Source organism: Citrus clementina, unplaced genomic scaffold (genome assembly GCF_000493195.1).
Source record: "Citrus clementina cultivar Clemenules unplaced genomic scaffold, Citrus_clementina_v1.0 scaffold_9, whole genome shotgun sequence".
NCBI classification, from domain to species: Eukaryota; Viridiplantae; Streptophyta; class Magnoliopsida; order Sapindales; family Rutaceae; genus Citrus; species Citrus x clementina.
In genome coordinates this window covers 12,058,289-12,083,665 of record NW_006261964.1, presented here as the reverse complement: position 1 = coordinate 12,083,665, position 25,377 = coordinate 12,058,289, and the positions used below count along the sequence as shown (strand labels likewise).

At 32.6% G+C, this 25,377-nt stretch overlaps 2 protein-coding genes, 1 non-coding gene and 1 pseudogene across 3 annotated transcripts; 2 read left to right on the top strand and 2 right to left on the bottom strand.

Annotated features, from left to right (window-relative positions):
- Positions 1–330: 330 nt before the first annotated feature.
- Positions 331–3,891, bottom strand: LOC18033180. The gene is made up of 6 exons (XM_006420649.2): positions 3,664–3,891; positions 3,163–3,313; positions 2,871–3,069; positions 1,726–1,855; positions 1,126–1,299; positions 331–1,022 (listed from the first exon to the last, which is right to left on the bottom strand). The coding sequence occupies exons 1-6, from the start codon at positions 3,850–3,852 to the stop codon at positions 870–872; spliced, it is 996 nt and encodes a 331-aa protein (XP_006420712.1). The 5' UTR covers positions 3,853–3,891; the 3' UTR covers positions 331–869.
- Positions 3,892–9,503: 5,612 nt separating this feature from the next.
- LOC112099218 lies at positions 9,504–16,450 on the top strand. Its single transcript, XM_024186364.1, has 7 exons — positions 9,504–9,696; positions 10,099–10,935; positions 11,095–11,199; positions 12,617–14,182; positions 14,687–15,216; positions 15,947–16,058; positions 16,203–16,450. The coding sequence occupies exons 1-7, from the start codon at positions 9,504–9,506 to the stop codon at positions 16,448–16,450; spliced, it is 3,591 nt and encodes a 1,196-aa protein (XP_024042132.1).
- On the bottom strand, positions 9,955–10,063 carry LOC112095492. The gene has a single exon (XR_002903866.1). It is a non-coding gene; the product is annotated as a small nucleolar RNA R71 (small nucleolar RNA).
- Positions 16,451–21,498: 5,048 nt separating the features above from the next.
- LOC18032549 lies at positions 21,499–25,151 on the top strand (annotated as a pseudogene).
- The last annotated feature ends 226 nt before the right edge of the window (positions 25,152–25,377 follow it).

The window sequence follows — 25,377 nt, the reverse complement described above, 5'->3', positions numbered from 1 at the left end:
TCCTATTGATTATAGTTCTTTGAGTTGGAAGTGCAGGGCATGGACATTTGCGATTTGATTTGATTTTGTTGTCTTTGATCTGATAAGCATTTAGGTAAATAAATAATACATAAATAGTAAGTGTCTCCTAATTCATTGGCTTGTATAAAAAATAAGTTGAAATTAAATCCGCCACAAACTATGTAAGAAAAATAGTGCAAGCTCCACTCATATATGATTTGGCTTAGATATCGTATAAAAAGTTCATGAACTAATCTATCTTCAAAAGTTTACTCAACAGTTAATAATTGTTTGAACTTAATCTACAAAATATATCAATCGATGTGATATTATAATATTTCAGAAAATTTAAGCAACTGGAATCCTTGGTTCAAAATGCCATTAAAACATACAAAATGACTTTCAACTATCAAGACACAAGGCAACAGACGAAGCATCATGAGGCATGTACATGAGAAGACTTGTGCTAAACTGCTAATGGCACTTGACTTCAGCCAAGTCAATAGCCTTGTTCATGTTTTTCTAGACTAGATATAATAAACAGTGAAGGCAAAGCAATATAAACAGATCTAACTAGAGGACTTAAACCAAGTATAATACTCGTCAAGGCCTAGCCAACCCGTCCAAAACCAGCTGATATTTAGTGTCTCAGCTTAACTCACCAAGATCCTCTACTCCAAAAGCAAGTGATTCTATTCCTGTTGTGGATACCATCTAACAAGACCAGCACTCTTGTTGAAAGTGAAGAACACTTGACGGGAGGAGATGGAAGTGAAGAACACTAGATGGGAGGACCTCTGTTTCCCATTGTCAATCCCATGATTTTTAGTGGAGTAAAATGTTTTTGCAACATCGTACCACTCCAACTCCTAACCATTCTTTGCATTGGTACCGGAAACCAGAGCCCTAATGCTGAGTCGTGGCTTTGTAGTAACAAGCTTCTGTGGAAGTACGGAAACACCAACTACTAGTGACTCACTGGGCAGTCCAGAAATGGGTAGCAACTCAACAAGAACAGAAAGCTGTAAAATTGGTCACTATAATAGTCAGAAAAAGATGCAAGGACAGGCAAAATGTATCAAAAGCTTTGAATAAGGGGCTAGTAAAGGCCTTTCTAGTTTTTACCTCCGGAGATTTCAGGTCCACAGCTGAATCTGATACAACTTCTTTTACTGCAGCGGCCACTATGGTGAAGCATTTGTTTCGATCCAATAAAGCTGAAACATCAGAATCCTTCGTATCTTTTGGAATCTTATTCTGTTTCTCTTCGAATCCTCTTCTGTTATATCCCACTGCAAACTACAATGCCAGGTATGGTTAATTAAGCAATCACATCCACCAAATAACTTCGAATATTTTACAAATTAAACACAGGGATGCATCCACCCACAGACACAAGTAAATATCTGACATCCTTAAAGCCCATATAATTCAGAATTTGAAAACAGAAGTAGAAAGTAGGATAGCCCCAAATTTCAGCTAAATTTGTGTAGTTATTACATATCACATTTGCATGTCATGTACTCAAAAGGTTGCTTCATAAGTTACAATATAAATCAATGAATTCTTTATTCAACTATCACAAATGGAGAGAGCAAAGTAATATTTTTCTCAGAATATCCCAACAAAAGCAGTGAGTTTCTAAATCTTCAAAAGCTTAATGTTTCAGTGTATTTTTAAACAATTTCTGCTAAGCTATACAATAATTACATTATAAACAGATACCTTAACTGGCCGTGAAAGTTTGTTTTGTTCATCATTCACAAACTGTAGAACAAGCTTTGACACAGTTGCTTGAAGTTCTTTCTCCTTCAAAACACAAGTAGCTTGGATAGGAAAAATTCGATGACACCATCTGCACAAAAGAAGTGCCATTTCACTGCATGTTATAACATCTTAATCTCCAGTACACAAACCATAACTAACAGATTCCTCAGCAAGGATGTAACTTGAAAATTATTGCATAAATATAGTTGCTAGAACTAAAAGAATTTAAACCAAAAGCAGAAAGAATTGGCCAAATTCACATCAAGAAGACCACAACTTCTAAAATATGTATGACAATAAAACTTACAAAAAAGGGGAATCGGTTGAATGCATCATATTAAACTCTGGATGACTGAACATCAAGCGGTAACTTGAATTCGAGAAAAATAAACAAATAATTCAAAATAATAATTACGAAAAAGTGAGAGAGAGAAAACTTTACAGGGTAGGTGAAGAATAAAGCTAAAATCAATGCTAAAAGCTTCAATGAATTCATAACCACAACTAATTACAATAGGACAAGAATAAACAGCTCGATGATGCTTCATTTGTCTGAGGGAAAAAGAAATGAATTCATCCCCAAACAAGGATGCTTCCTGTAAATTTTGTACCAAGACTATAGAGTAATGGATCATGGATGGATCTCAAAAACATGCTACATCAAATATAAAGAAGATGAAGGTCCTCCTCAGGTTTCATAGAAAATATGATTAACATTGTTGCAACATGCTGCAAATACAACACAGGGTTTCAATAACACACAACAGTTACATTGAGAAACAAGTTCCAGTTAAAAAATATGAATCAACAGAACCATACAGGATATCAACCTGAAGGCATTTGGGTATATATAAAATTATATCTAAAAGGCATACAGACATTGTATATATATATAACTTGACATTACACGCGCACGCGTGGGCACACACACACACATATATGTATGTATGTATGTATTAAAGTTAGGGCATACAGACATATGTGTATATGCACATAAGCAGAATAGTATTAAGAAACAAAACTATTAACCATATTGAAAACAATGCCTCGTAACGGCTTTGAACAGTAAAGATGTTAAAATCTTACAGGTAAAAACAACTCACACAGGTGACTTCAGACTCCCAGAGCCCAGAGATTGAAAGATGTTTGATACAATGTTAATAGTGTTGGGAGAATGTTCTCTTGGGAAGGTAAGCAGGAGCAAACCATTCCTTGTCAGCTTTACTAGAGACATGTCAAAATCTGTTTCTGTATTTGTATCTGTCTTCACACTGGAGTGACACTCATTTTTCTGAAGTCCCCCTACCATCAGAACAAACACATTACAGGAGTGAAATTTCAGAATCCGTTTTCTAAACAAGATTAAAATTTCTAGCGTTCTTGAAGAGAAATTACCAGCTGAATCTTCTTCAATACTGTTGATTTCTGCACCATCGGCACATTCTCCACCTGTATCATCTGTGCATACTTTCCTTCTCTTGGAGTCTCCAGCTGTATTAGAGCTTTCCAAACACTGAGAGTTCTCAATGTTGTTGTGTCCAACATACTGCATTAATTTCACAGGACCATGGGCCAATCATGTCTAAATAGCTATATTTTAGATGAAAAGTTCACAAGAACAATGCTTTGATGCAATTCTACTCATCCTTGTTAGCTTACCTACTTTCATCGAAGAAGTCGAACATACAAATTATTTTTTAGAACAGAATTGCCAGCAGTTAAATGAATGCAACAAAGACCAACATTTTCTTTGATTGGAACCTACAAAAATGAACATTTTCTTCGCAGCAACTGAAGTATTTGATAACTATAGCAACCACCTAATCATTATTCCATCAAATGACTTGATTTAGTTGCAGAACAAATGAAAATAAATTTTTTTAAAAAAAGTTAAACCTTGTGAAGAATTGAGATGGCTTCTTTAGTAGCACTTTTCTCCCTCTTGATGGTGCAGGTGAGGAGGAAGCCTGAATGAGAGCGTTGAAGAAGAGAAGAAGGTGAGTTGTAATCGAAACGAGGTATGCTTATCACTCGAGAGTGCTGTTCCCATGGCTTCAATTCTTCTTCCTCTTTTTCTTCAGTCATTGTCTTTACTTCACTCTTCGAAAGACTGTCACTCACAAATTCTACCCTCCAAAAACCCTAATATTTTGTGGGACTGTGATTTACGGTTAATTACACATGAGCGAGGGAGATAACTGTAATTTCCTACAAATGAATGTTTTTCATTATTAATAAACTATAAAATAGAACCGCACTTTATGCGGTTTCTTACTTTACACTTGATGAAACTGATAAAAAATATGAATGGATTTTTTTTAAAGATGAGGCAACCTTATAAAAAATTAAAAAAAACTATTAGCTAACAATACAAATAAAAAAGCAACATAAGATAAAAAATAAAATGAAAGAATATATTATAGAGTGATTTTATTCATTCCAATTGCATGTATACAAAACAACAGATGAGCTCTCCTTTTATAGTTATATAATCACTCCATAAAATTAATAAAAAATTATGGATTATAATTCCTTGTGAGATAGTGGGAGTTATAGGGAAGCTAAAGGTTGATAATGAGAGATAGTGAGGAGACTAAGAGATATATGTTATGGACATCCACATTTATTTTAATAAATTTATAACACTCTCCCTTGGATGTTCATTACAAAGAATATGTCTCATTAAAATCTTTACATAATTGTTATTGTGTAATAATAATCAAATTAATTATGAGAAGATGAAAAGCCAAATCTAAAAAAAAATTTCTCTATTTATTAGATAATAGAGAATATACAAAGATGAGAAACGGTGATGTCACATCACCTCCTCAAGTCTCAGTTTTATATATATATATATATATATATATATATATATATATATATATATAGATATTAACGCTTTCTTAATTGAGCTTATCTAAAATAAGTAAATATAGTTTTTATTAGCAGAGTGTTATCAAAAAATTTTAGTTGATTAGTTATCAAAAAAAAATTTATTCAAAATTATATATTTTAATAATTAATTTTTTATAGTTATTTTATAAGAATGTAAAATAAATAATAAATATTTTAGACAATCGAACTTAAAAAAAAACACTCTAACCTTTATTTTAAAAAGTTCAAAATTTGAGTTTTTGTTGATAGAGGTAAATAAACTTATTTAAACCCCAGAAGTTTTAATGAAAAAAAAATCAATGACAAAAATTTTAAAAAAAAATTATGAAATTAAATAAACTCTTATGACTATTAGATAGGAAATACTAAATAGATGCTAAATAGTGATAAATTATTAGGGTCTTTTATGAATGGATTGTTAGACTTTGATGGCAAAGAAATTGAAATTGATTTCAATAGGTAATTACGAACAAGATTGAGATTTTATCTCATGATATCCTCCCAATTAATTTAGCTGACATTATATTTAACACTGACTTTTCTTTTAATATTTTTAACGGCCTACTATGCAATTATCAATATATAATATTTTTTGTTTTCTAATTGTACTAGGCATATTCATTTTAATGCCAATTGTAAATGGAAACATTGATTTTTTAATATATAAAAATTTTAAGATAAATGTTATTAAATAAGTTAATGAAATTTAAAATGTTAATTGAGTGGGACATTCAGATATTTTGTACAATCGAAATGGGATGAGGACCGTTCAGAATTGATCTTAATTTTAATCCCAAATATATAAATAAGACAGAATCACACCTTCCCAATGCCAATTAGTATGAGCATAGATTAGTCGACGAATGATGATGGGTGACTTGTGGCACACATAAAATAGTGAAAAATATAGGCAGATCGACCTCACGACCAATAAGGGCTTAAGTCCTAATTGGAGAAAATAATTTAAAAAATACAGAAAAAATTACTTGAATCACTAATTAACACCTATTAAATTTATAAAAACAGCCCCATAAACCCATAAAATCTCAACTTTAATTTTAAGAATTATGAAAACTCACATTTTAATTTAAAAAATAAAAATCTACAATAATCTATATAAGTAACTTTTTAATTATTTAATTTAGTCATATTAAATCTATTAAAATAATCTCTACAAATTTATTAACCCATAAACTTTTAGTTTTTATATTTTGTCATTATATAATTTAACTCCAGGGAATTTTTTTTTTTTTTTTGGTTGTAATCGGCAGCTAATAAAGAATCATGTATCCATGGGCCATGGCTAGAGTGAAAAATAATGCAGTGTTGATATCAAAAGTTATTTGAAGAAACATTATCAGGAACAACATCCTCGGTCCTTGCATTGAATTTCACTCACTTAAGCCTATATATATATATCCTCCTCAACCATTACAAGATGCTCCTCCTCCAGCATCTATCAAAGACGAAGAAATATTTATCAGAAATTTACAGAGTGGGAAGAAGACTCTGTGCACAACAAGAACCCTGCATGGGACGATGAGGGAAGCAGCACAAGCTAAGCGTAAGTCATAGTGGACCCTACTAGCAGAAGCGAAGGTGAATAGTTACTGAAAAATAAGTGATTAGTGTTTGAAGCCACATATAGTGTCTAATAAGTCATTTGTGTGAATAGTATGATGTAACATAAAGAATGTGGTTAATTGTAAAGTAGATTACTTAGTGATAAGGATGAATTATGTGATGAAACAAAAAGTAGTGGTAAGTTATAAAGTAAGATTTCTTAATAATAAGATGTATTGATGTGTGTTATAAAAGAAGATTCTCTTGGTACTTATACAAAAGATTCTCTAGTAATCAATAGACATTTGGCCTAGTAGGAGAGCCTTACACTCAAAATGTTGAGAGTAAATGTTTAAGTCTCTATAAAAACATTATAGGAGTTAGTTTCAGTCATTTTTTAATTATTAAATAATTGAGTGATGATAGTCTCTCTCCTTTACGAAATGTGAGTGGAGTACACATCCCTCAAATATTAGAGAATATTTAAAGAATTTGGGCAGACCTCAAATAATTGAGTAGAGATGGTCTCTCTCTCTCTCACAAAATGTGAGTGGAATGAACACCTGTCGAATATTAGAAAATGTTTAAAGAATTAGAAGAATACATGCTAAGAGGAGACCCTAGTTGTATAATCTATTTGTAAAAATTAGTTGTAATATCTGATATAATATCACTAACAGTCATATATAACAGTATTAAAAAAAATGACTCTCTAATAGCGTGTTGATCATCGAATCTTATATATTTTTCTCTTCTTGTAATAATCTTCCTCTTGTAATAAAATCCTCCATTATATTTTCTTATTTCTTTTGGACACACACACACACACATATATATTTAATCAGGGATCCCTAGTTTTATTAAAACTTAAAAAATAAAAAATATATAAATTTTAATACACTACATATATTGCATTAAAATCTGTGTTTCCTTAACTTTTAGTTTATTCCTAACTTTATTATAGCAAAAAATTATTGAATACAACACACACACATATATATATTCCAATTAAGAATCACTATTGATTAGTATTAAAAATTGTTTAATTATCAAGCGATAATATGTTATTTTATGCTTATGTTATAATTTATATTTGTGTTTATGTAATATATTATGAATTATTAATTATGTTTTAAATATATTTAATTTTGTGTATTTTTATGTGTTTATTAGGAAAATTATTAATTTCACGTACTTCGAGGCTCCAAACAAATAAACGGAGGTCAAATTTGGATTCCGGAGGTCCGAAAACCTTAAGATCAGTCAAGATCGGCTTAAAATTGGGCTTGTGTAAAAAAAGTTGACTTTTCCTGTTGATCGAGCATTGATTGGATGATGAAATGAGCTTACAATAGATATGAGTGCATGGGATAACTGGCAATCTTGACTAAATCTCAACCGTTCATGATTCAATGGCCATGATTGTGCCACGTGGCAATGGTTGGTGAAGCAAGTTGGAGGATCCGAATCTTTGTATTCGGGTCGACCCGATCCACCCATTAACCCACCAAATCTCAACCGTTCTTTGGGTAAATCGGACGAGTCAAATGATGCCATGTGTGATGTTGACTTTTGAACTTTGACCAGCCATTGGATCTTGATCTAAGGGTTGTGAGGAGCACATGCATGAAGCCTATAATGGACCGCAAAGCACTGGATTATGAATTTATTTTTCTATAAATAGAGCCTCATTTTTATGTTTTAATCATCTCTCTACAACTCTCTTCTTCTCAAATTCTCTCCATCTCCTTGTAATCTTGATTTCCAGGTGTGTGTTTTTAATATTTTGTATAATTATTTTCATTAATAAAATTAGTTTTATTTCCAATTTTAGTTGTTTTTATTTCTTTTAATTATAAGTAATTCAATTTTACTACTTCTTTTTATTTTAATTATGCTTAACTAAATAATATTAGTTAGGGGAAGGTGAAACTCTTAAGAAATAAATATGATTTAATCAAATTCTATGTTTAATTTTATAAATTAAATTATTTTCTATTTAATTTTATACATGTTTTATATTTTGAAAATTTGATTTATTGTAGACAAACAAATGAATTTGGCACAATAAATTCTTAAGATCTTAATATAAGGCATGGTGAAATGGTATTTTGACTTATTGTAGACAAATTAAATTTTGGCACAATAAATACTTAATCCATCATAAAATTAAAGGGAAAATAATAATAATTTGTATAATTAATCTTTTGGGTAATAAATCTAAAACAAATTGGCAAAAAGAATTTATTAAGTTTTATTTATTTCTAAGAGTGGATCCATAACCCTAACTAGTTCAATTCCATAGTTTCATTTAAATTAAGTTGTTTATATTCAAGTTTTAATTTCAATTTTTAGATAAAATAAAATAAACTAATTAAATCTTTTCTCTGTGGATCGACCTCGGACTCACCGAGTTATAATACAACAAGACACTCTTATACTTGGGAGTTAAAATTTACTTTTAAGTTGTGTCAAGTTTTTGGCGCCGTTGCCGGGGAAAAATTTTTTTATTTGGTTTGTTTTTCCGTTTTTTATTTTTCTCTTATATGTAAAATTTCGTTTACCGCCTTTTTCTTTTCTTAAATTCTCTTTTATCCCCATATCTTTCATAATTCTAGTTTCACCCCAACAATTTCCGTTTCCAGCCCAATCTTCTGGTAATTACGTTCAGACCCCGATATCTTTCAACTGTTTCACTTTCATCCCAAATTGCTAATTCTAAACTTCTAAAAATTACAATTTGATCATAAAATTAAAAATAATTTGCAATAGAATCCCTAGACGAAATTCCTCAACATAATCAAGACTTGGACATATTTGGACATACTTTGGACATATTTGGACATATTTGGACTTATTTTGGACCAAACTAACTTTAACTACTAACTCTAATTACTAACTCTTAACTTTTATTTAATTTCAGTTATTTAATTTTCTGCATTTATTTAATTTCGTATTTATTTATTTTTTTTTTGCTTTATTGGTGGGTTTAACCACCAAACCAACTACTAACCCTTAACTTTTATTTTCAGTTATTTAATTTTCAGTATTTATTTAATTTTGCATTTTTTATTTTTTTAATTGGTGGGTTCAACCACCATTTTTGTTATTTAATTTTCTTTTGTATACTTATATTATTTGCTTATTTATTTATTTTTATTTTATTTTGTTATCAATTTGTGTAAATATTATCTTTATAACATAACCCTTGCATGAGACATTGGTCTCGATCTTCAAGTGGCAGGTTAATTCGTAGATCTCAATCTCCACCACCAATCATGAATGAGAATGAAGGTGAAAACGTTTTGGGCGAACTTAATCCTCAAATTGATCAGGGAGACAACCAATCTCAACATGGGCATGATCAGAATCAACCAAGGACTCTGAGAGACTACATGAATCCAACCAGAACCGGAGCACCGTCGTGTATAGTATTTCCTCCAGAAGCATCTCGATTCAATTTTAAACCAGGTATTATCCAACTTTTACCAACATTTCATGGTTTAGAATATGAGAATCCGTACTTGCATCTAAGAGATTTTGAGGAAGTTTGTAATACATACACGGACCAAAATTGTAGCATGAACATAATTAAATTAAAGCTTTTTCCTTTTTCATTAAAAGATAAAGCTAAAACTTGGCTACAAAACCTTAGATCTGGATCAGTAAGAACTTGGAATAACATGTAAGAACAGTTTTTGAAAAAATTCTTTCCACCTCATAGAACAAATTCTTTTAAAAGGCAAATCACTTCTTTCACTGAAAAAAATGGAGAAACATTATACCAATGTTGGGATAGGTTTAAAGAGTTGCTTAACATATGCCCACATCATGGTTTTGAAACTTGGCGATTGGTCACTTATTTCTACGAAGGCTTAATACCCCAAAGTAGACAGGTTGTTGAAATGATGTGTAATGGTGAATTTAGGGATAAAAATCCTGAAGATGCACTAGATTACCTTGACCAATTAGCTGAAAATGCACAACATTGGGATACTGTTGGAACTTTTGAATTGACAAATAAGCAACAATCATCTCCATCTAGTGGAGGAATCCATAACCTTAGGGAAGATCATGATTTACAAGCAAAATTTGCATCCCTAGTTAGGAAAGTTGAAGCTTTGGAGCATAAAAAGAGTGATCAAGTAAAATCTGTTCAAGAAATTGCATGTAACATATGTAATTCGAATGATCATTTCACTCAAGAGTGTCCCACTTTGCCTGCACTTAAAGAATGTCTAAATGATCAAGCTAATGTCATTAACACTTTCAATAAACCAAACCCATATTCACAGACTTATAATCCTGGTTGGAAAAATCATCCGAATTTCAGTTGGAGGAATAATAATAATACACAATCTTCACAAGCACCACCTCCACAAAATTTTCAAAATCCTCAGCCTTATGCACCATATGTTCCACCACCTTGGAAAAATCTGGAGGACACAATGCATTCATTCATCAGAAAGCAAGATGTTATTAACAATCAAAATGCACAAACTTTTTCTGATTTGAAAGATACTCTTGCTAAAATTGCTTCTGCACTCACCATTCAAGAAAAAGGAAAATTTCCAGCCCAACCACAACCAAATCCTAAAATTCAACAAAATCCACCCACAGACCAAGTCAAGTCAGTTATAACTCTTCGTAGTGGTAAGGTTGTTGATAGACCTATGCCTGAACCTTATGAAAATTATGAAAATTCAAAGGGTAAGGAAGGATTAAATGAACTTACACCTAGTGAAGAAATAACTAGTGTTCCACCTGAACCACCATTTCCGCATGCATTGAATAAACCAAAGAAATCAAACCACTCTTCTGAAATTTATGAAATCTTTAAGCAAGTGAAAGTTAACATTCCTCTATTAGATGCAATCAAGCAGGTTCCTTCATATGCCAAATTTTTAAAGGACTTGTGCACTGTTAAGAGGAAATTGAAGGTAAGAAAGAGTGCTTTCATGGCCGAACAGGTAAGTACAATTCTGTCTACTAATAATAAGTTGAAATATAAAGATCCTGGTTGTCCTACCATTTCTTGTATTATTGGTAACCACAGAATTGAGCATGCTTTACTAGATCTTGGTGCTAGTGTTAATTTGCTTCCATATTCAGTTTATCTTCAACTTAATCTTGGTGAGTTAAAATCAACTTCAACTACACTTTTGCTTGCCGATAGATCAGTTAAAGTACCAAAAGGAATAGTGGAAGATGTTTTAGTACAAGTTGATAAATTTATTTATCCTGTGGATTTTATTGTCTTGGAAACTGAACCTGTTGTGAATAATTACAAACCAATTCCTGTAATTTTAGGTCGACCATTTTTAGCAACTGCTAATGCTTTGATTAATTGTAGGAATGATTTAATGAATTTATCCTTTGAGAATATGACTTTGGAATTGAATGTTTTCAACATGTGCAGGCAACTAGGGGTGGGCAAAATCGGGTTCGGGTCGGGTTCGGGTCAACCCGATCGGGTTTTGGGTTGTTCGGGTTAGACAAGGAACAATCCGAACATAACCCGAATTAATGACCCGACCCGAACTATGTTCGGGTCGGTTCGGGTCGGGTCATTAATTCGGGTTATGTTCGGGTTGGATCGGGTTGGATTTAAAATGGGTAGAATTGAGTTCGGGTCAATTTGGGTCAGTTCGGGTCAATTCGGGTCAGTTCGGGTCAATTCGGGTCAGTTCGGGTCGGTTGAAATCAGGTCAATTCGGGTCAGTACGTTTTTTTTTTTTTTTAAGAACCCGATCGGGTATTCGGATCGGGTCGGGTTTGACCCGAACCGATCACAACCTGATCGGGTTTGTAAATTTCAAACCGATCGGGTTTCGATCCCGACCCGATCCGACCCGAACCCGAAATTTATCGGGTCGGGTCGGGTAAAATGCCCACCCCTACAGGCAACCTAATGAAGAAAATGAGAATGAAGATGATACTGATGAACAAAAGGAATTGTTTGAATCTTGTATCGAGGAAAATATTCAAAAAGGGGATTTTTCTGAACTTTCTAATGTTTGTTTAGTTAATTCAATTGAGTCAAATAAGCAACTTGAACTTGATATTTCTAATATAAATTTGTTACTTGATTCTATGCAGACTTCGCAAAATTATGATGACGAGCCAAAATTTGAGGAGCTTGGAAGTATTGAAAAGACAGAACAACAAGAAGCACCTAAAATGGAATTGAAACCTTTGCCTGAAGGATTGAAATATGCTTTTCTTGGAGAAGAACAAACTTATCCTGTTGTGATTTCTTCTACTTTAACAAGCGACCAAGAAGGTAAGTTACTAACTGTTCTTAAAAAGCATAAAAATGCAATAGGATGGACTTTAAATGACATTAAAGGCATTAATCCCTTAATCTGCACACATAGAATTAATTTGGAAGAAAATGATAAAATATGTCAACAACCTCAAAGAAGATTAAACCCACACATGAAAGAGGTAGTCAAAACAGAAGTCCTTAAATTACTTGATGTGGGAATTATCTACCCTATTTCTGATAGTAAGTGGGTAAGTCCTACACAAGTAGTGCCTAAAAAATCTGGAATCACTGTTGTTAAAAATGAAAAAGGTGAATTAATTCCAACACGAATTACATCTAGTTGGCGCATGTGCATTGATTATAGAAAATTAAATGAAGCCACTAGAAAAGATCATTTTCCATTACCATTCCTTGACCAAATCTTAGAAAGAGTAGCAGGACATCCCTACTACTGTTTTTTAGATGGATATTCAGGTTATTATCAAATTCCTATAGCACTTGAGGACCAAGAAAAGACCACATTCACATGTCCTTTTGGAACATTTGCATTTAAAAGAATGTCATTCGGGCTTTGTAATGCTCCTGCAACATTTCAAAGATGTATGTTAAGCATTTTTTGTGATATGGTTGAACATTGTTTAGAGGTCTTTATGGATGATTTGACTGTGTTTGGGAATTCTTTTGATGATTGCCTTGATAATTTGGAGAAAGTTTTAAAAAGATGTGTTGAAAAAGAACTCGTGTTGAATTGGGAAAAATGTCACTACATGGTTACTTCTGGAATTGTTTTGGGTCATGTTGTTTCTATTAAAGGAATTGAAGTTGACAAAGCAAAAATCGAAGTCATATCTAAATTGCCACAACCAAAAACAGTTAGAGATGTGCGATCCTTTTTAGGAGATGCAGGATTTTATAGGAGGTTTATAAAAAACTTTAGTGCCATATCTAAACCACTTTGTAACCTCTTATTAAAAGATGCACCGTTTGAATGGAATGATGATTGCCAAAAATCTTTTGAAAAAATAATTTATCTTTTAACATCTGCACCTATTATGCAATCTCCTGATTGGTCTTTGCCATTTGAATTAATGTGTGATGCAAGTGATTTTGCTGTTGGTGCTGTTTTAGGACAAAGAAGGGATGATAAGCCTTTTGTGATTTATTATGCAAGCAAGACTTTGGATAGTGCTCAAATGAATTATTCTACAACTGAAAAAGAATTACTTGCTGTGGTATTTGCATTAAACAAATTCCGTTCATATTTGCTTGGCTCTAAATCTGTTGTGTTTACTGACCATGCTGCTGTGAGATATTTGATGAGTAAACAGGATGCCAAACCGAGACTAATTCGTTGGATTTTGTTACTACAAGAATTTGACCTTACCATCAAAGATAAAAAGGGTGCTGAAAATGTTGTTGCTGATCATCTATCAAGACTCACATCCGAATTCTGCAATGATATAACACCCATAAATGATTCTTTCCCTGATGAATTTTTATTTTCTGTTACTTCAATGCCATGGTATGCTAATATTGTTAATTTTCTTGTTACAGGTAAAATGCCTTTGCAATGGAATGCTCAAGAGAAGAAGAAATTTTTTGTTGAAGTAAAGAAATTTTATTGGGATGATCCTTATTTGTTCAAATATTGCCCAGATCAAATTTTTCGGCGATGTATTCCTGATAATGAGGTAAGTAGTGTCATTAATTTTTGTCATTCTGAAGCATGTGGTGGTCACTTTTCTTCAAGAAAAACTACTGCTAAAATTTTACAGTGTGGATTTTATTGGCCTACCATGTTTAAAGACACATATGAATTTTGCAAAAGTTGTGAAAAATGTCAAAAATTGGGATCAATTACAAAAAGAAACATGATGCCCTTAAATCCCATACTTGAAATTGAAAAATTTGACTGTTGGGGAATTGATTTCATGGGTCCATTTCCATCATCTTTTGGATTTGTGTATATATTAGTTGCAGTTGATTATGTCTCAAAATGGATTGAAGCAATTTCTTGTCGAAATAATGACAGTAAAACTGTGATTAAATTTTTAAGAGAAAACATTTTAAGTCGATTTGGAATCCCTCGAGCCATTATGAGTGATGGAGGTAAGCATTTTTGTAATAAGTCATTTGAGTCTTTAATGAAGAAATATGGAATTACACATAAAATTGCTACCCCTTATCATCCTCAAACAAATGGTCAAGTTGAATTAGCAAATAGGGAGATAAAACAAATTTTGGAAAAAACGGTTAACCCAAACCGAAAAGATTGGTCTCTTAGACTTAATGATGCACTTTGGGCTTACCGCACTGCATTTAAAACATCATTAGGAATGTCACCCTATCGGTTAATTTATGGTAAACCTTGTCATTTACCTGTTGAACTTGAACATAAATCACTTTGGGCTATTAAAGCTTTTAATTCAAATTTGGTTGATGCTGGTAATGTGCGAAAATTGCAATTGAATGAACTTGAGGAATTAAGGAATGATGCATATGAAAATTCAAGAATTATTAAGGCAAGAACAAAAGCATTTCATGATAAAAGAATTTTTCGAAAAACATTTGAGATTGGTCAAAAAGTGTTGCTTTATAATTCTCGTTTTCATTTATTTCCAGGAAAGTTAAAGTCAAAATGGAGTGGCCTATTTGTTGTAAAAAATGTATATTCATATGGGGCCATAGAAATTGAGAATCCAAATAATGGTGTCACATTTAAAGTTAATGGTCAAAGATTAAAACCATATCTGGAACATCACCCACGTGACGAGGACACCGAAATTAATTTGGATGACCCACCAGTTCTTGATTAAGTTTTTAATGATTTTTTTTTGTTTTACTATTATTTTACCGTTTCATTGTTTGACTTTTTTTTTCCTTAGATTAATGCACTGTACATAGTTTTTTTTTAACATTGTTTTTCTTGTGTAAGCGTGTTTGTTTGACAGTTGTACATTCTCTCATCAATTTTCATTTTACATCATGAGCACCTCAATGAGAAAATACCTGTTCGCACATCTTAAAAGATTTCGGCGTATAAAATTTCACTTAAGAGGCCTGATACAAAGCTGTAAATCACATCCACTTTGGGATCTGCAACCACCAGAATTCGTGTCCTATGTTGAGGATCTAGAGGGACAACTCAGAACAGTAGAGAGTGGCATATATAAATTTCAAATGGAGCTTGAGGTTAACTCAATGAGAGGACGAATGTAAGTTCATTTTCCTTTTATATTGTGTGCTTCTTTTTGCTCGCTTTCACGCTTGATTTGATTTTGCAGATTTGATTTTGGTGTGTTTTGATTTATTTTCCCGTATAAATGGCGGATAACGGTACTCCGGGACTTCTTAAGTCGGTATCTTCAGTTTCCCACAATAACTGAAACCCCAAAATCATACATGGAAGAAATACAACATAAACTCCATAAGCATTTTCCCTCTCTCCCTCAGAATGCCCTCAGGAAAATTTGCAAAGCTCGTTGTGAACGACTGCGTTTGTTAATGATCAATGGCATTCCTTCTTACATTCGTTGGTTAATTGAAGCAAAGGTCCGATTAGCAGGTGAGTTTTCTGGTCAATTTGTTTCTTACATGCCTGGTTTTGGTAAAAGTACGTTTGCTAAGAAAAGGAGAGCTAAACGACTTGGCTCAAAATGTCATAACTGTGTGAGACTTGGTTGCAAACGACCAGATTGTAAATCTTTAGGAATGGTTTCTGATACTCGTGAAGATAAAATTAAATTCGTTAAAGATGGCATGAGTAAAGAATCGTTGGATGATATCTTACGATCTCTTGAGACGCATCGAAGCGGAATTGTGCAACGTGAGATTTACAATTTGTGGATACTATTCCAAAAACAAAGTGCACAGTTAAGTCTTGGGAATCTGACTCAAAAAGACCCTGTTTGCCAGTTTATAAGAAAACTAGATGGGAAGCCGATCCTCGACCCATAGAGGGCGTTCAAGCCGTTACTGGACGTAAAACCAGAGGAAGATGTGAGCCACAATCACAACTACCAGTAAATATCCTTTCACTTCACTGTTATTTTACTTTACTGTTATTTTATCATTTGCATTATTGCATTTAGCGATGTGATTTTGTATTTAATAAATATTTGGTTTTCTTTTACTGTTTGCTTTTTCTAATCATTACTTTCTTTTTACTGTTTATTTTTGAATTATTGAGCCACGAGCTTTACTCGTCATTTGACAAATATTGCCAACCCATTTACAGCTGTTTCTCATTATTTATGTTACCAAGATCTTTAAATATGAGCTCATTTTTCAAACACTCACAACTTGTTTTTGAAAAATTAGTCCAATGGCATCATCTTCGAGTAAACAATTCAAAAACATTTGTGTGCTTTCTGGGTTTCACTATGGAAAGTACAAAGAGTTCGTTCAGGCAGCTGTAGATCTTGGTCGTGTCATAGCAGAGAGGAAACTGCATCTTGTATATGGAGGAGGTGAACGAGGGTTATCAAGACTTGTCTCAGAAGCTGTTTTTACCAGAGGAAGCCAAGTACTCGGCATTATCCCAAAACCCATGAAACCGCTAGTGTGCATGTCTGGCCCACCAATTGGAGAAGAATTAGTGGTATCAAGTATGCAAGAGAGAATATCTGAAATGATGAATCATGCTGATGCTTTTATTTTCTTGCCAGGAGATCTTGCAACTTTTGAGGCACTAATTACATTTGCATCTTGGGCCCACTTGAACATTCATTAAAAACCCATCGGTTTGTTAAATGTTAATAATTTTTATGACGGCTTGCTAACTTTTATTAACCATGCAATAAAGAATCATTTTGTTCCACATTCTGTAAAAAAACTCTTTATCTCTGCTTCTACTGATAATGAGTTACTTGATCTTTTGCAAGCTTATACACCAGAGCCAGATCCACAGACTGTTGCACTGAATTGGTCGACTAATGACGGTAACGGTAACAGTAGCAGTAATAAGAAGTGCGATTTAGATTTAACTCTCCGTTTGTAAATATTTTCTGTTGTAGTGTTCATGTGATGTCTTCTACACTCTTTCTCTTTCCTTTTAAAACATTGAGGACAATGTCTTTTTCAGGTTGGGGGGAGGGAATAGTTGATAACTGTGGAATGTCTTAGTCCTGGTTATGTGCTTACAAAAAAAAAAAAACAAAAAAAAATTTTTTTTTTCTGTAAAGACTAACTTAGGACAAATTTGAGTCGAAGATGGCAGGATATAGAGAATATAGTCTCTCTAGAAACGCATCTTCTTAATCTTAAGGGTGTTGTTAAAAAAAAAAATTGACTTTTTCTTCATCTTTGTTATTTGCTTTTAAGCTTCTACATCAAGTTCAGGTGAGATCTCTTCTTCTTCTTCTTTTATTATTCTCTTTTATTTTTATTTATTTTTATTTTTATTTTTTTGCATATCTGTAAAATTATAAAATGTTAAGATAATGTTTAGATTAGGTTGTGGGGTAGGGATAATTGACGTATGTTTTAAATATGTGTGTTGTTTTTCTCTTTTCTCTTTTCTTTTCTTTGTTAAAAAAAAACCAAAAAAAAAAATTTGTTTTTTGTCTAGGATGGCCGTGTAAAGAGTCACGACTTTTGAGACGCATCCTAATAGTCTTGTTGTATTATATTTTGATTTTGAGATTCATAGTAAGTTGTTTTTGTTCCCTTTTCTTTGAATTACTCAAATTTGTGAACTCTCCACTTGGTTATTAAGTTATTTAATTGTTTACTCATTTAACAGGTATTATTGAATCATTCTTCACACACACACTATGACACATACTAGTGGGTTGTAAGTTAAAGTTTTACAGCATTTAGTTCTTTTGATTTATTAGGAATAGTATCTAAGGTAGTAGAAAGTGTATATTTCCAAAAACAAAAAAACAAAAAAACCAAAAAAAAACCAAAAAAAAAAAATCAAAAAAAAGAAGAAGAAGAAAAAATGTTTTTAATTTTGTTATATCTAGAAACCCGAGTAATTAAGTCCGTAGGGGTGTTTCAACACCTAGTGCCCTAAGGTCAACTGGTCTGGGAGTCACTAGCATAAAGCTCGCTACATGGGTAATAGATATATTGTTTGTTTATTAGAAACCCGAGTAATTAAGTCCGTAGGGGTGCTTCAACACCTAGTGCCTTAAGGCCAACTGGTCTGGGAGTCATTGACCTAAAACTCGCTACACGGGTTAGAAATGTAATATAAAAAAAAAATGTGTGAATAATTTATTGCCTAAAGATATAATTTCTAATGAATTTTAGAATGAAAATGTTGTTTTTCTTTTAATGAAGCCCCATAAGTATTGTGTTAATTACTTGAGCACAAAAGAAGGTTTGATGATATTCTGGATAATGAGTGAACATCAATGTGGTAAAGGAATTTGAGAGAGTTTATTTATTTGGTAATTTAGAGAATAGATGAACTATTAACTTGCATGTGAATTTTATAAATCTTAATATAACGCTTTAATTGCTAGAGGGCTAGCAATAAGCTGGTTGGGGGGTGTGATTAGTATTAAAAATTGTTTAATTATCAAGCGATAATATGTTATTTTATGCTTATGTTATAATTTATATTTGTGTTTATGTAATATATTATGAATTATTAATTATGTTTTAAATATATTTAATTTTGTGTATTTTTATGTGTTTATTAGGAAAATTATTAATTTCACGTACTTCGAGGCTCCAAACAGATAAACGGAGGTCAAATTTGGATTCCGGAGGTCCGAAAACCTTAAGATCAGTCAAGATCGGCTTAAAATTGGGCTTGTGTAAAAAAAGTTGACTTTTCCTGTTGACCGAGCACTGATTGGATGATGAAATGAGCTTACAATAGATATGAGTGCATGGGATAATTGGCAATCTTGACTAAATCTCAACCGTTCATGATTCAATGGCCATGATTGTGCCACGTGGCAATGGTTGGTGAAGCAAGTTGGAGGATCCGAATCTTTGTATTTGGGTCGACCCGATCCACCCATTAACCCGCCAAATCTCAACCGTTCTTTGGGTAAATCGGACGAGTCAAATGATGCCATGTGTGATGTTTACTTTTGAACTTTGACCAGCCATTGGATCTTGATCTAAGGGTTGTGAGGAGCACATGCATGAAGCCTATAATGGACCGCAAAGCACTGGATTATGAATTTATTTTTCTATAAATAGAGCCTCATTTTTATGTTTTAATCATCTCTCTACAACTCTCTTCTTCTCAAATTCTCTCCATCTCCTTGTAATCTTGATTTCTAGGTGTGTTTTTAATATTTTGTATAATTATTTTCATTAATAAAATTAGTTTTATTTCCAATTTTAGTTGTTTTTATTTCTTTTAATTATAAGTAATTCAATTTTACTACTTCTTTTTATTTTAATTATGCTTAACTAAATAATATTAGTTAGGGAAAGGTGAAACTCTTAAGAAATAAATATGATTTAATCAAATTCTATGTTTAATTTTATAAATTAAATTATTTTCTATTTAATTTTATACATGTTTTATATTTTGAAAATTTGATTTATTGTAGACAAACAAATGAATTTGGCACAATAAATTCTTAAGATCTTAATATAAGGCATGGTGAAATGGTATTTTGACTTATTGTAGACAAATTAAATTTTGGCACAATAAATACTTAATCCATCATAAAATTAAAGGGAAAATAATAATAATTTGTATAATTAATCTTTTGGGTAATAAATCTAAAACAAATTGGCAAAAAGAATTTATTAAGTTTTATTTATTTCTAAGAGTGGATCCATAACCCTAACTAGTTCAATTCCATAGTTTCATTTAAATTAAGTTGTTTATATTCAAGTTTTAATTTCAATTTTTAGATAAAATAAAATAAACTAATTAAATCTTTTCTCTGTGGATCGACCTCGGACTCACCGAGTTATAATACAACAAGACACTCTTATACTTGGGAGTTAAAATTTACTTTTAAGTTGTGTCAACTATATTAAAATTAGAGATAAGTTAAAAAATTAAAAATATAAATTTTAATATATTACTAATTAAATAGTAAAATAGAAGTATTATTTTTAGAAACCTCATTTTCATTTTAGTAATAATTAAAAGGAAAATTATCAGCCATATACCCTTAAATGACACCAGTATCAAACGTGTTATAACACTTTTCGCTTATATCACTCGTATACCCTAAGTTGACAAAAGAGTTATGGCGTCCACCTTTCCTTTTACTACCATTAAGAACTTAACAGAATTTGAGTAAAATGACTATTTTACCCTTTAAACTCAAAATGAGGTAAAAAAATAAATTTATCTTGAAAATTAATGTACATTTTCAATACACAATTTTTTTTTATTTTGTTATTAACAATACATTTTTTTATTAAAAAAATATGAATTATTAATGGTACACATTATTAACAATTATCCATAAAAAATATTCATCTTATACCATAAAAAATTATTAACAACATATTATTTACAATTATATATATTATACCATAAAAAATTCAAGTTTGAGCTTGAAGGAGTAGATCTTCAATAATTTAGGTTAAATTTTGGAGGAGTAGATTCGGTTGTAAAGTAGCGTTTTTTAGCAATTATTAATAATTATCCGATAAATGGGATGACATGTCATTTTTATCAAAATATATCATATGACATGTCGTTTTTTACTAAGTAAATGGAATGACATGTCGTTTTTTTAAAAGGACTAGATTACCCTTATGATGTCAGCGCTCGCAAACGGCAGTTAACGGATTGGTGGACGGCAGAAGTGTTTTGTCAACTTATGGTATACGAGTGATACACTTAAAAAATATTATAGGATGTTTGATATTGTTGTCATTTAAAAATATATGACTGATAATTTCCCTAATTAAAATGATAGTGAATCAAAGCCCTTGATTAGTTCATGGGCCTTACTTATTATTTTTTGAAACGTTGACCGAAAGATTGAGTTAGGCTAGAAGGTGGGCCCCACGAGTTGAGTAAGGAGTTTAAAAGAGAGAAGTGAATAGATGCAATACGAGAAGGAAAGATGGAAACCGACAGAGAGATGTAAGAAATTCAATTGGAGCGAGTAATTCTTCAATGTAGATGAGTCGAAGGCAGAGAGCAGTCACAGCAGCAGCGGCAGGAAGAGGAAGAGATAGCTTTGGATTTGCGAATATGATGCATCAGGTGCTCACTGAGTCCGCTGCTCGCCCGCGCGCACTTTTCTCGGTCGCCTCAATTTTGTTAACGTGTATACTTGTGTACGGTGTTGCTGATACCCTCCGCTTCCTTCCACTCTCCAATTCTTTCTCCTCGTTTCCGTCCATTTTCCCTTCCTCTGCTCTCGACAACGACTCTCTTCAGGTTCTTTCACTTTCTTTCCCAACTGGGTTTTTCTTATTCGTTTGTTTAGTTTTAGTTTAGTTTACTGATCTGCCCATTGCTTGACTGAGCGGTTTTGAATCAATTTTATTTAGCTCGTCATCCAAGTTCGAATCTTACAAGTTGGGGTTTAAAAAATTTATTTGGGTTTTGCCTACCCCTTATCTTGTGATTGCAGGAGTGAAGCTCATTCATAGCCAACCCAGTGTAATTTGTTATATCATTTTCATTTGTTGTAGGTTAGTGAGGAAAATAGGCTTGAAACGGTTTTGAACAATGCTGCAATGCAAGACCGGACTGTTATATTAACAACTTTGAATGAAGCATGGGCAGCTCCTGATTCAGTTATCGACCTTTTCCTTGAAAGCTTTAGGATTGGAGATGGTACCCGAAAGCTTTTAAACTATTTGGTCATGAATTGCCTTGGATCAAAAGGCTTTTGAGCGATGTTTAACTTTGCACAGACATTGCTTTGCTCTCATTACCGACGGAGTTGATTTTCATCAAGAGGCTTACTTTATGACCCCCCAGTATTTGAAGATGATGTGGAAAAGAATTGATTTCCTGCGTACAGTTCTTGAGATGGGTTACAATTTTATTTTCACAGTAATATTCGCCTCATTTTATGTTTGAAGTATAGAGTTCGTTTTCTTTAAGATGGTGATTATTTGATTCTTTTAGCAGCAACCTATCATCAAATAGATAGTTGAACGCAACACCAATGCTCTTAGGGACAGTCAATTGACATTTGAGCAACACTGCATGAGAAAACCCATCGACAAAAATTTTCAGGGTTTAGTTGTCATTGAGGTAGTGTGAGGCGTAGATAAGAGATTTTAGCCACTTGTTAACTAGTAATCAGGACATAGTCTTGGTTTGCATTACCTCAAATATTAATACTAAAACAGCAGATGGCCTTTTTTTCTCTTTTCATTGATAAAAGGGATTTTTGGTTCTTCTGAAGCTGGTAATTGGTAGTGATGTTAGCTCTCTCTATTGACATATTTTAACAGTTAAAAGATTTTTGTTCATCGGAATATTAATATCCATGAAATTAGCTAAAGTCCAGTCAATTTGCTTTTCTATTGTATTTTAACTAACTTGAAATTTCTTGACCTCTCATTATTGAATCTGATAACCAAAGCCATTAAGCTTTAAGTATAAGTGTGTCTTGTGAGTTTGTGCCATAACACCTATGCGCACCTACTATAGAGATGATTTTTAGATTCCTTAAGAACTGTTATGTGATTGCATGAAAGCTTTTCTGTTTCAAAGTTATTGCAAATCTATAACTGTTGTCCATGTGCGTGAACTTTGTCCAGCTCAAACATAAATGCAGCTGTTCCAGGTGCACTTTGATCTTTTCATTATAGAGATATGGTGTTTGGTTGACATAACAAGAAAAGAAAAGAAAAGAAAAGAAAAAGTCGAATAATAAGGGCACAAATTTAGGGGGGAAAAAGTAGTAATAATGATTGAACCCTTTTGTTAAAATGTTGTAGAACATCAAGCTGATTGATGACTACGCTCTGTTATTGGGGCTTTCAATGAAATTTATCACAAGGATAGTTGTTAGTTTTATAATGATATGGACAAATCCTTTTGACTTTTAGAGTTCCAACCAAAAGGAAACTTTAGTCCCAAATTGCTTTTCTTCTGTTGAGCACATATGTTCTTTTGGATAATACTATGGACCGTCCTCCAGTATATTGAGATCATGGGCCATTTTACTACTTGCTACGGTTCTCAATAAGCTTTACGCACTAGAACATAGTGGTTCTTCAAAAGAACGTATGTCTTGTTACATATCTTAACCAAATTTAATAAACACTTACATCATATTCAATAATTTTTTCATTTTTTCCTCCTCCAGGACGCTGATATTATGTGGTTTAGGGATCCATTTCCACGGTTTTATCCAGATGCAGATTTCCAGGTTGCATGCGATCACTTTCTAGGTAGCCCTGATGATGTACAGAACAGACCCAATGGAGGGTTCAATCATGTAAAGTCCAATAACCGATCAATAGAGTTTTACAGATTCTGGTACGCTTCACGTGAAACTTATCCTGGATATCATGATCAGGATGTTCTTAACATTATAAAGTTTGATCCTTCAATCATGGATATTGGACTGAAGATAAAATTCTTGGACACCGCTTACTTTGGTGGGCTCTGTGAACCTAGCGAAGATTTTAATGTAGTTTGTACAATGCATGCTAATTGCTGCTATGGTTTGAATAGCAAGCTTATCGACCTCAGAATCATGCTTCAGGATTGGAAATATTTTTTATCTTTACCTCTAACTTTGAAAAAATCAGCAATGTTTTCTTGGACAGTCCCAGAGAATTGCAGGTAACATAAAAACTCTACTAATTGTGATATGATTTATTAGTTGCCGTTATCAGTGCTAATCCCTAACTTGGATTTTGTCTCTGTTAACTACATATCAGTCTTGATTCACTCCATTATAATTCCACGAGGATGAGCCTTTGAAGATTATCTCAAGATTAAATTTATTTATTTCTGCGTTCATGATTCTTTCCCTTACAAGGAAAATGAAAAAGGTAATGTTTCTGGCTATGAGGCATCTCCGTGATATAGCCATTGATTACTGATGGGCTGCCAGTACTTTGTGTTGCCTCTTTTCCTGCATCTTCTATGTCATTTATTTATTCATTCTCAAGTAGAATTACAACTTGTTTTGACAAATATGCTAACAAAGTTGAAGTTCAGATAAGGGGGATAACATCTGTAAGGATGTTACATTTCTTTTGCGTACAATCACTTTTATATGAAAAAAAATAAATATTTTCTTTGGATCTACAAGCTTTTCTCTAATTTGATTGTTCTATGTCGCCTATCAGGTTCATGCTGGTGCAGGGGTTCTTAAAGTTGAAGGCAAATCTTTGCAATTTAGTCCTGCCAAACCAGTCGACACAAAGTTAAGTTGGCATTCTCAGAATTATATTCCGAGATGAGAGACGGCAGTTTTTGAATGAAGGCTTTCAGCATCATTGGATGAATTATTTTGAAAGACTGCAATTTTGTTAGTGACTAGGAAGAACGTGTCATTACTACCTTGTACAGTCTTTTGCTTCAATTGCCAAAAGCCTGTTTGCCATAGTCTTTTTGATTAGTTAGGATTGACACCAACTAATAGCTTCTGTTCTATGCAGACGTGAAAATGTATGTCTGCAGAATGGGGGTGTTGGATATGTTACCGAATATTTTGGTCCTTAGGTTTTGCATATTCTTCATTAGATTAGTTGTTGAGATGTTAATATACAAGCATCGAAGCCTTAAACATCACACAACCCTGTTATATCCAAGTTTCGAACTGCCACCCAAATAATGTATGTTGTGTCAGCTTTAAGAACAAATTTTGATAATCTCTAGACAATTTCATGATTGATGAGCTTTGCCATAATAATGGTCAGAAAATGTTGTGATCAGTTTTCTTGACGGGATGCTAAAATCTTGTGGATTGCTCTTTCTACATGTTAGAAGTATTATGTTGGAAGTCATGAAAGGATTA